The 11371-nt window shown below is 44.8% G+C and overlaps 6 protein-coding genes across 6 annotated transcripts; 4 read left to right on the top strand and 2 right to left on the bottom strand.

The window, feature by feature from the left end:
• Window positions 1-1515: 1515 nt before the first annotated feature.
• On the top strand, window positions 1516-2465 carry PAAG_11485 (hypothetical protein; the record flags this gene model as incomplete). The annotated part of the gene is made up of 4 exons (XM_015847128.1): window positions 1516-1929; window positions 2045-2095; window positions 2187-2284; window positions 2381-2465. The coding sequence occupies 4 exons, from the start codon at window positions 1516-1518 to the stop codon at window positions 2463-2465; spliced, it is 648 nt and encodes a 215-aa protein (XP_015703260.1).
• A 945-nt stretch (window positions 2466-3410) lies between these two features.
• PAAG_11484 (hypothetical protein) lies at window positions 3411-3746 on the bottom strand (the record flags this gene model as incomplete). Its single annotated transcript, XM_015847127.1, has 1 exon — window positions 3411-3746. The coding sequence occupies one exon, from the start codon at window positions 3744-3746 to the stop codon at window positions 3411-3413; it is 336 nt and encodes a 111-aa protein (XP_015703259.1).
• Window positions 3747-3810: 64 nt separating this feature from the next.
• PAAG_11483 (hypothetical protein) lies at window positions 3811-4083 on the top strand (the record flags this gene model as incomplete). The annotated part of the gene is made up of 1 exon (XM_015847126.1): window positions 3811-4083. The coding sequence occupies one exon, from the start codon at window positions 3811-3813 to the stop codon at window positions 4081-4083; it is 273 nt and encodes a 90-aa protein (XP_015703258.1).
• A 2730-nt stretch (window positions 4084-6813) lies between these two features.
• On the bottom strand, window positions 6814-7227 carry PAAG_02408 (hypothetical protein; the record flags this gene model as incomplete). The annotated part of the gene is made up of 1 exon (XM_002795655.2): window positions 6814-7227. The coding sequence occupies one exon, from the start codon at window positions 7225-7227 to the stop codon at window positions 6814-6816; it is 414 nt and encodes a 137-aa protein (XP_002795701.2).
• A 253-nt stretch (window positions 7228-7480) lies between these two features.
• PAAG_02407 (hypothetical protein) lies at window positions 7481-9097 on the top strand (the record flags this gene model as incomplete). The annotated part of the gene is made up of 2 exons (XM_015844632.1): window positions 7481-7741; window positions 7931-9097. The coding sequence occupies 2 exons, from the start codon at window positions 7481-7483 to the stop codon at window positions 9095-9097; spliced, it is 1428 nt and encodes a 475-aa protein (XP_015701680.1).
• Window positions 9098-9819: 722 nt separating this feature from the next.
• PAAG_02406 (hypothetical protein) lies at window positions 9820-11317 on the top strand (the record flags this gene model as incomplete). Its single annotated transcript, XM_015844631.1, has 3 exons — window positions 9820-10406; window positions 10529-11248; window positions 11302-11317. The coding sequence occupies 3 exons, from the start codon at window positions 9820-9822 to the stop codon at window positions 11315-11317; spliced, it is 1323 nt and encodes a 440-aa protein (XP_015701679.1).
• Between the last annotated feature and the right edge of the window lie 54 nt (window positions 11318-11371).

The raw sequence follows: 11371 nt of genomic DNA, 5'->3' as shown, positions 1-11371 counted from the left end.
GAAAAAAAAAACAAAAAGAAGGGAATCATTTTTTTATTTTCTAGAAGCATACACACACAACCTCCCCTCACATAGGTTATTTTTTTAGAGCCCTTCTCTCCACCTGCCTGGGTTATAGGGGCCACATAAATACTATCGGGAGCGGTTAACTTCTTCCACCCGTGGACAGAGGATAAAATCCGGGAAGAACCTGGTCTCTTTTACGAACAGGCATGTCAATAAAAAAAAAATTCTGGTGCCCGTCCACCCTTATTCACAACAAAACCCAAAAATTTTTTTGTTTTTTCCCCCCCCCGCCCACCTTTTTTTTCATGAAGAAAACGGGGGGGGGGGGGGGGGGGGGAGGGGGGGAAAGAGATGAAATGTCGAAAAGGAGCAAACCGAGCAACGATTTTATATTATGACCATGGAGTTCTGTATTGCCACTGGAAGGGGTAGGCAATTTGGGATCCAATTACCTAACTAGGGTTGAGTGCGGAATATTATTGACGAATACGTCTAATATAATTCTCCTAATCTTCTACCTTTCTCCTTTAGTCTTTCTCTCTGCTCCTCTCCTTTTTCAATCTTTCTATCTTAGGTGTGCATGTCATCTTCGTCTCACTCGATTATCATCTCATTTCTCCAGATATCGCGTCTGAGCGTATGAAGTGAGGGGAAAAAATACACCAAGGGCAAGAGATGTTACTTCATATCAACTCGTCTCTGTATGATCGACGCAGGAGTTTTGCTACAGGCTCCTGCGATGCCATTATTTCACTATCACTGACTGGGTTGATGCACGTTTCCCGACTTCACTCACTCTGCACTCCGCACTCCCCTACCCGAGTTTCATATATCCGTCTTCTTATGTATTTATCTCTTATCGGACCTTGCCTGGGATTCATGCATGTTACTTTTTACTGCATCCGTGAGCCATGCGGGTCAGATAGAAGATTGTGTCTGCCACTTGACATGACTTTCTATTGTCTTAATTACTAAATTTTGAAGGAATTAGTTGATGTTTTGAGTTTCCATGGAATGGCGGTAAATTCACAGCATGCAGTTCTCAGACCCCGGGTGATTGAAGATGCCTGGCTATCTATCACAACGGATAGAAATGACTTTTACATCTCCCAAATCCCACCGTTGGCCCTTTGCGCATCCAGTGTGGAGTTTATCAAAACAGGGGTGCCGTCATATCCATGTCAATAATAATGGATATCACTAGATACATCATACATGTGACGTGTGACTATCCTCGACTGATCCATGGATGAGTTTCCCCTGCCAATACAGGGACTTTTCAACTCACTCCCGAATAATACGGCGTATTCAAGGTCAGGACGGCCGAGGCCAAAAAAATCCTCTAAATGCACCACCAAATTTGCACCCTATCGTGGCTCGCGCCTTTCAAGCCTCACTATTGCATCCATCGTTTAATTATTCACTAAATAACCCTACGGGAACCCTCCCAGAAGTTTAATTTACTGCCTCCGATGTTCAGAAACTAGTTGGGATCATGGTGAATCGGCGATGTCTGCTTCTCCCAAGCACACAGTTGAGCTTGAGCTTGAAAAAGATATGTGGAATCTCCTGGACACCGCCAAATGCCACCCCATCACTTTGGGCGGCTTTGTCCTAGATCATACCACCTTTAAGAGTGCGAGACAGGCCTCCCTTTACAGGCCATTCTTTTGGCCAGCCCTTACCATGGCAATCGATATGCTTCTTCCAGGCAACATCTCAGATCCAGCGACCTTGTTGCAAGATGTCTGTGGTCCTGGGCAATCAAATGACAAAGCTTTACGAACGATCCTATCGTTAATCGGGATCTACTGTCTTGACAGAGTACCACTTACATCCCCCTGCGATGACGTGCTCCCAGTCGTAAACCAACTATACAAAACAAGCAGGATGATGGGAAGCGCATCTGTGAGCTTAAACATGGTATGTGCGCAGTGGAAGAAAGAGCCCGATGAGTGGTATGAAGGACTGAACGAAGAACCCGGTTCTTATCTTTGGTAATACCTACGATGGCCACACGCCTCTTGTCTCTGCTAAGAATGTCAGCGCTGCGATTGGGATAGCGTGGTGCTTGAACTTAATATACACGGTGTAAGCACAAGTTCCATATCAATAAATCCATCCTGTGAAAAAACGAAAAACAGTGGAGGCAGGGAGGTGGAATGACACACCAACCACAGCTATTCGCAAACAACTCAGCATGGCTCCATCGCCCAGCCGTCAAGCTGTACCTGCGAAAAGCCTCCGCCTATTTAGAACACGGAACTCTTTCTGAACCGTAAGTGGTGTGTCAAGCCCGAGGGCAATCCATACGCGAATATGAATGACGTTTTGGAAACTCGGGTGATAAGGAACCAAAGGCAAAACGCCATAGGCGGGATGCTTATGACGACATGTCTAAATTTCGGGACCTATTGTCCAACTCTGGGGGTTGGCTGGAGGGTGATGTTGGTCGCTAATAAGTAAAGCATACAAGGGATGCGGCAGGTTCTCTTAAATCATGTATATCATTGTACTAATATGTAACTAGTTTGAGCAGGGTCTTTTTTTACCGACTTCATAAAGATATCCACTTCGTTCTATTTTGGGATATTATATAGACGATAGACTTGAGGCATACAAAGACCAATCATTACTACTTTCGCTACTATTCTCTAGTTAGGTGGGCCATTCTCCAAACTTCGCTCAGGGGTAATTAAATCAATATTCGTTAGCTAGATAAATCTGGCATCCATTTCTTTGCAAGCCACATGAACCAATCTTGGTAAGGGGAAGAAAACTCAATTATCCGTCCCAATGCCTCACCTCCTAGAAAATAACGGGGGATACATGAAAGCAAAAAGTTCTCAAACTGTAGTTGGGAATGCGAGAGACCAATTCAGAAACTGAAGAGCATGTTCACCTCATCATTGACAGCATCCGTCGCCACCAAAGGCGGTAAGCCAACCTGCTGGAGAGTCCAAGACGTTCCTCACGTCCTTCTGGAATCTTAGCGATTGGAGAATATAACAGAATGTCCGAGACTTCCTCCACGAGATCTCTCCCTGCTGATCCAACCCACCACGACATATAGTCTCGACCCGCTCTATCTAATAGAACACCAAAATACATAAGGATGAACAATGCCATCGGTTCCCGATTCTTGACAGCTGATATGTAATCTCGACCACCGATGGCAACCAACAACAAGAAGTAACCCTTGGGACACCCGCAAACGTTCCTCCGCAAAACAATATTTTATTTACGCAACAGTTATTAGGTATTCTTCTCTTGCAAGAGGGGATTGCTCTCTACCACATACAGCTGTGTATCTCGAGGCGGGTACACGGATCTGGCGGCTCACAATGGAAAGCTTCTGAATAGTGGTAATGGTGTCAGGGCCCAAGATTCCCATCGACAGTGGCTTATAGTTGATTACGTCGCGGGATGAGCAAGGTGCCTCTCTTAGCCATTTGAAATTGAAACACTGCGATGTTGCAGGCGCCAAGCATCAAGTCAAATATAATGGATATGCGGTCCGATGCGGTTTGTTGTATATTTGGCAGGACGAATTGCATGAGCGCTGAAAGGCTGCGAGGTGATAGAGCAAATAGAGGTTCTCTTGGTTGATGTTTTCGAGCTCGGAGCGGAAGCCGGCGCTGGCTTTGTTGCTGTGCTGTAGAGCTGTACACAGTAGCGGATTCGGTTTCGTTGGAGGATAGCACTAGATCGACTGCGGTTGCGGCGAGAAGGCTATTCATGACTTAACCCTCTTTCAAAGCGGCGCGTGGGAGTATTGTTTGCATATACGGTTCATCTGCGGGAATGCTGTATAACCCAATCCACATCCTTGATATCCATCGATGCATGAGCTCTAATTCCAATACTCTGTTAGATTCAGAAGTGCTTGAAAATGAGACAGGGGAAATGAGCGGATGGATCATCCAGGAGGTCATAGGCATCCCTGATGATGACTGCGATGAGTCCCTGGAGAATTGTTTCCGGGAGTCGCGAGACGATCCATCTCTGGAGATTCGCACGAACGCTGTCGCCGTCTTCGTCCTCCTAGCCTTTGCCCTTACCTCTGAAGGAGATTGATAGACACAATCTGTCTTTCACACAAAGCGGTTGGCGCATACGGGAAACTGTTCATCACACTGTTCAGATGGGAATTAGTTGAGCAGATAATCTCGTCTCATTGTGCGTATCTTATCTAGGTAGGGGCGAATAAGTGTCTCAATGTGATTTACAGGCCTCAAAACACACCTCTCACATGTTTTTTCTTGCAATTCAGACACCCTTTGCGCGATTTGTTATGAGATATCCCCTTTGCATAGTGAAGTTGACGGCATTAACAACAAGCTTTTTTCGAATGAAGAGATAAACTCAAACAGGAGAATGAGGCCACCGAAAGAAACGTGAATGCCTTTTTAAACATAAAAGGTCCGAAATCTGAAAATGCACGTCACCGTCACAAGGAATCTACAGGGCTGAATTTAACTGAACGAGCCCGGAAACTGGGTGGCTATGTTTTGGTGCAATCAACAGCTTGGGATCCGCAAAAGCCCCTTCGCGAGCCACTGAGCAGTGAGCAATAACGAGCACTGAATCCCAGCAGCTATTCAGCCCCGAGGACAAGACCAGTTCGAGCTACACGCCGCGCTGGACGGTAAGACAATTGGATAGCGTCTCTGCACATTCTCCCCCAAACATGGCCCCCAAGTTAAAAAATGACAACAATAAAACATGAGAGGATCTCGTCGACCCAATACAACTGTTCGCATCAGGCCAATTACTGACTCGTCAACGGATACTCCGTAGAGAGCACTGAACACTCAACTTGGCGCTCGTTCAATGGATGTGATGTCGGCAAATGACTAACTATTAAGTAACCAGTTAACTAACGTAATCAATAAGTGAGCGAACCATATAAGCGAGCGAACCACTTCCCACTCTCTGTACAATGAGAATGTCTTCAAAGCCTCAACTATAAAGAAAAACTAGCAAATTACATTATAAATTATTTTCTATACACTTAGAGCATGTACAGGCAGTATGCTCAATAATCCCACAGACACTACACTGTGGTGCTGCACATTTTTGTGATTGTGACTCAGCAGCCTCAACCATCCTCTGCTCTCATTCATTGACTTTTTGTACATGATTCAAGCCTTCTTCAACCCTCAAAGCACTCTCTTAAGCTACATATATACAGCCTCTTTCTCACTTTCTCTTTTGTTTGGCATTTTGAGTCCTTAACTCCCTGTTTTCAGCTGCTAAAATAGTAGTATTGTGTATTATCATATGATATCCTTTGACCAGCTGACTTATAGCATGATTGATTAGACTGAATGGGCTCTGTTTACAGTGCTTGATATATTCTTTAACTTTCTCAGCCTGCTGCTTCAATTGGCATACATTATGTGGTGTGGCTATCACCCAGTAGGCCTGGGAGCTGTGAGAGGTCCCTAAAAGAGTAAAGATATACATCATGATATTAAGCTGTAAAAAAACCTGCTTAAAATCATACAGAACCAGCTTAGCAGCTCTAAAGCTGCTATTGATATTGCTCTCAGTCAGGGCCTGCATCTGAGCTGCAGAATAGAGACTCAAAAACTCCTTCTTGTCAATATAATTGATTTCAAACTGTATCTAGTTTTCCACCTGCTGTCTGTACACAGTTTTCAGAGGTGAGAAGCAGCCAATATCCAATGACTGAAGAAGATAGGAGAAATGTGATGACATGTAAAGAGTAATAATCTGATTCTCAGTGCAAAATTGATTAAATTCAACTGAAGCATGGCTTTGATATTAGTTGAGAATCAATAGTCAATATCTGCTCTTTGTACAGAGTAGAGTCTTATTATTGAACATTTTTTTCAGTCAGTATAAGCCTAGCTGATCAGTGGTCCAATCATTCTCACTGACTTCAATCACCTAGTTGTATGATAGTCCTTTTGTCTCATACCAGCAGGATTGATGCATTTTTCCTTTGAGAATAATCATTGTATGTAAGACTCAGTCAGTTGCATTAACTTCAGCAATAACAGTCACTTATTCTCAATCTTCAGACTGTACAAGTTTGAGATTTCCAGCTCTTTCAAATTTAGTCATCACCCTAGCAATCTCAATTATACTCATCTAAAACTCTGTCTCATCAAAGTTATAGATATTATCTTTCAGAATCCCATACTTCACAATAGTATTTTATATGAGCTTAAATCACTCACAGATAATCTTAAAATCCTCACATAGAGCCTGCTGATGATCATACTTGCATGAGAACTTGAATTTCAGCTTATCATGATGCTTGACAAAGTTTCATACTCAGTATTTATTCACTGTAAGTGGGAGGTTGGATCCTCAACTGATAAGAAGAAGATTAACCATTTCTCATACAGCTGCAACTCAGGGAGGCTGATCTCACTCATCCATGATCAGAATTCATTGAACAAGAGATTCTTCCTCTGTAAGACTAAGTTTCCAGTTCTTTGAGGTTATGTCAACACGTGTCATACAACCATATATGCGATAAGTTAAAGTTGCATAAGAGACTTCATATAGCTTTGCTGCAGCTCATACACTTGAAGTTTGATCATTTTTAAGTGCTTGAATGGCTAAAAGAAGCCTTCCTTCCTGAGTAGAGGCTTTATTTTTTTGTGTGGTTGACATTTTTGATGCAAAGCAATTCTCATTGTATGAAGGGTGAGAAGTGGTTCGCTCACTTATATGGTTCGCTCGCTTATTGATTACGTTAACGTTAACTAATCAGTTATGTCAGCCGGACGAAAACGGCGTCGTTCTGTTCTAATCGGGCATGGTGAAGATTTATACGAAATACGCCGAGTTCAAGGATTGAGCAGTGTCAGAATGGTCCGTGGCCCGCGGGTCCAGGAGCTGCCCTAGAATCTTCAAGACAAAGCCCTCCTTAATATACCTCAACGTCAACTTGATGGCTACTGATATCAACGCAGGATCCCATCTGAGTTGTTCCGTCACTGTTTGTTGTTGGCCTGGAATGGCATTCGATCTCTCGAAACACGGGACTGGCATACCCCCAACACTGATTGCAAGCCTCCCGAACTTGATGGTATTCTCCAATCTAGTGGGCCGAGAATTGTGGCAATTCCCGATCCCCGATACGGAGCTTTCCCCATCATTGATTGACCAGAGGGGCAAAAATCCTGGAGTAAGAGTTACAACCCGCCTAGTGTGCGGTGTACTATTCGCTCGTATAGTCATGGCTAGTCCAAGGCGATGATTCCCGTTTTTGTTAACGTATATAAATACTGGAAATTCCTTGGCTGAACTTTTGTTCATCAATATCGGACGTCTCCTAATCTTCTCCTACAGCTTATAATTGTTTTGATCTGAAGGGGTATTCCCTCTTTCTTTTCTTTACTTTTGACAGCCCTACCCCTTCTGGCGGCCTCCAATAACGAAGTTCTTAGAAATCACTTCACGATTTGGTGAGCTCTCCAATGGAGGCTCAACCATGACCATGGAGTTGTTGAATATCAAATCCCCAGCTCCAGCTGGGAGCAACGAAAGTAATCATACGACGCTATCTATAAACCAGCCTGAAGATGTCGGTTCTTCCCCGAACGATTCACCGCGTGATACGTATGAAGACAACTCGCCTTCGGTAACAACCAACTCCCTGCAACGATGGAACTATCCAAAACGCAATTTTTTTCGATTTATAGCGACCAATTTTAGCTTTACTATCTTGGGAATTAATGATGCAGCCTATGGTGTAAGTTAATGCCGTGGATGGACTTCCATATATGACACTGAACCATAGAACACTTCTGCGGGGACCATTAGCTGACATAACTCAAAATCGAGAAAAGGCTCTTATACCTTATGTATGATTATGATCCATTTTCTCCATTGCCATGGCCAGAAGAGGAATATATATGTCTGACCTTTGCTCTACAATTAGTTGGAAGAATATTATAAGGTTTCCTACACCGCCATATCCTTGGTCTTTTTATCACCCCTAGGAGGATATATAACGTCGGCCATGCTGAACAATATGCTCCACATGCGCTTCGGACAGTGCGGGCCAGCTATCCTTGGCCCTATCTCCCATCTGGTGTCCTATATAATAGTCTTCCTTCACCCTCCCTACCCTGTCCTGATCATAGCCTTTATCATTGCTGGTTTCGGAAACGGTCTAGCAGATGCTGCATGGAATGCATGGGTAGGCGCAATGTCCAATGCAAATGAGCTGCTTGGTTTGTTGCACGGTTCCTATGGTCTGGGGGCATTGCTAGCGCCAATGATGGCTACCTCTCTTATCTTAAAAGCAAACTGGGAATGGTATGAGTTTTACTACCTGGTTGCTGGTGGTGCCTTTTTGGAACTCGTGCTTTTAGGAGCAACGTTCTGGAATGCAACAGGACATCAGTACCGTGAGGAGCATCCGCGTACAGACACGGTAATCGCGAACACCGCAACATCGCACGAAGAACACCAGCGCAGGAAGAGGGATATCATCTTCACCAAAATATTCGGCACTAGTCGCACAGCTGAGGCTGCGAAGAATAAAATAACCTGGATCTGTTCATTTTTTCTGATTGCCTACGTTGGAATCGAAGTCGCTCTGGGCGGGTGGATCGTCACATTTATGATCCGCGTTCGGCATGCGTCACATTTCGCATCCGGTATGGCTTCGACGGGATTCTGGGCCGGCCTCACGATAGGCCGAGTGGTCCTCGGCTTTGTGACTCCGCGATTATTCAAGTCAGAAAAACATGCTGTGGCCGCGTATCTTCTAGCTACCGTAGGCCTCGAGTTGCTCTTTTGGCTTATTCCACAGTTCGTTGTTTCCGCCGTGATGGCTTCCTTGCTCGGGTTTTTCCTAGGGCCCTTGTTCCCGGCAGCCATTGTCGCTGCGACGAAGTTACTTCCAAAACATTTACATGTGAGCGCTATTGGATTCGCCGCTGCGTTAGGTGCGTCTGGCGCCACTCTCTTGCCATTTGCTGTCGGGGCCATCGCCCAGGTTAAAGGGGTACAGGTCTTGCAACCGATTGTGCTGGCTATGCTTATAGTTGATGTGGCGATTTGGCTGTGTCTTCCCAGCCTGTCAAAAGTGATGCGTTGAGGCGCTTCCGGAAGGAGAATTTTGTATAGAGGAGGATAGTCACTGGTAAATAGGAGTGCCTCTGTCACTCCTCTCAGCCTCTGGAGCTTTTCTTCGCATGACAGAATGAGATCATGCTATACGGATCTGGCAATAAACCAAACACACGCTGCGATATCCGGAGATTTACGGAAAATTTGGGTTAACCTAAACGTTAGAAAGAAAAAAGGAAATAGAAATGAATTATTCACATTGGAAAAGACAGGCCTTTTTTAAAACATGCTATTTTCTGCGCCGTGTTTGTTTGAAATTCTTATTTGCCACTATGACTCTGCCGTATCTGTATATGATATAGATATCTACAATATATATATATATATGTATGTATGCAATGGCACGTAATGGCAATTGTACCTTACTGTGGCTGCTAGTTCTTTCATAATTGTATCTATTCATCTGGTAATTCGCACTTTGTAAACTTGCCATCTCCTTTGCTCTCCTGTGGCGGAATTTGTTGCTCAGTTTGCGTCATGGCATTGATCAAAGTATGTTTTCCCGCCTTACCACTCGACAAATGATTTTCAACAAGCTGTAACTACACAACTACGTTGTAGATTATTTGTTAACAACATATAGAATCCCTGTATTACCCGCCCGGATACTTTAATATCTACTTGAGAAACAGAGATGAGGTGCCTGAACCATTCTTAATCAAGCAAAAGAAACACCACCTTGCAAGGGGGATGGAGATTGCCGACTTGCCAAATGAAAGCGATATAATGCAGATGGACGTCAATGACGATGGCAGCATCACATCCTATGGAAGAAATGGTTCACCCTCTAGCCCGCACCCAAAAAGATTTCCCAAATCCTCATCCCGCCCGCCCAAGCCTAAGAACGTATCCCACCCTTTACAGACAGGAATACGTAATTATCTCAACAACCACTATCGTAACCATAATCACACACAACAAAACTTCCTCTCATCGCAGTCGATATCATCACTTCCCCTCCCCAAAAGATTCACAGTCTATCCCCCTCTTCTCCTACTCCCCTCAAACGCTTTCTCCACGCCAGCTGAATGGGCCGCGCTCTACAATTCCCTCTCCAGCGACCAGCGCCAGGAGTTATATGCATGTATAGCTGCATCATTTGCATCCATGGGCGTCACGCACATCGCCATGAATGCACCTATAGTGCCCACGATGACGAAGGTGGCTAAGGTTATGAGAAGCGAAACTCAAATGGAGAATCGTATTCGAAGCCCAACGGGGTTGGTGCCGTTTGTATGGGGATTTTTGGAGACGGGGAAGATGTTGCAACCGGGGAGGTGAATGAAGAAGAAAAGGAAGCCAATCCTACAGAAGCAGCTTTCCACTCTGCATTGTGGGTTCATTCGGTGCAGAACAGGGGCATCGTGCAGATCTGGGCGCCGCTGCATTCTATGTTTAGTCGTGGGAATGTTGTGGAGAAGGCGAGAATTATGGGGATTGAGTCGAGGTTTGAGGGTCTAGATGACGGTGATTTTGGGGATGAGCTAGAGGGAGGGAATAGGAGAAGGAGGTTACTGGGTCAGAAAATCGAGGATGTTGCGGTTGTTGATATGTATGCTGGCATCGGCTATTTTGTGTTTTCGTACCTGAGGAGAGGAGTTGGGAGGGTGTGGGGATGGGAGATTAATGGATGGTCTATTGAAGGGCTGTGTAGGGCTTGTCGGGAGAATGGATGGGGGGTTAAAGTGGTGAAGATTGATAAGGAGACAGGGGAGGTGGAGGGAGGAATTGATGTGTTAGTTGAGGGATTGGGAAAAGAAGATCGTGTGGTGGTTTTTCATGGTGATAATCGGTCTGCGGGCAAGGTGATGTGGGATTTGAAGGAGGCACTGCAGCAGAAGGGAAGGTGGAAACGCATTCGACATGTTAGCCTCGGATTGTTGCCGAGTTCGAAGCGGGCTTGGGAGGGGGCTGTGAGAGTTCTTGATACGGAGGCGGGAGGTTGGATTCATGTCCATGAAAATGTGGGCGTGAATGATATTGAAATGATGGAAGCGCAGATTGTTGAAGGGTTCAATTCTCTGCTCATATCAACTAGAGGGGATGGAAAGCTTCTATCATCGTCGGCATATTCTGGTATCTCTATAGCGGAGTGTATTCATGTGGAAAGAGTTAAAACGTACGCACCAGGGGTGATGCATTGCGTTTTTGACATTTATATATCACCTTCAGCTGGTTGGTTGGATAAAGACAAAATTTAACACTTCCATTAACAGGTCTCTGTTCGTTATCCCTTGTCTCG

This window comes from Paracoccidioides lutzii, assembly GCF_000150705.2.
Source record: "Paracoccidioides lutzii Pb01 unplaced genomic scaffold supercont2.5, whole genome shotgun sequence".
NCBI lineage: Eukaryota > Fungi > Ascomycota > Eurotiomycetes > Onygenales > Ajellomycetaceae > Paracoccidioides > Paracoccidioides lutzii.
This window is presented reverse-complemented; position numbering and strand designations above follow the sequence as displayed.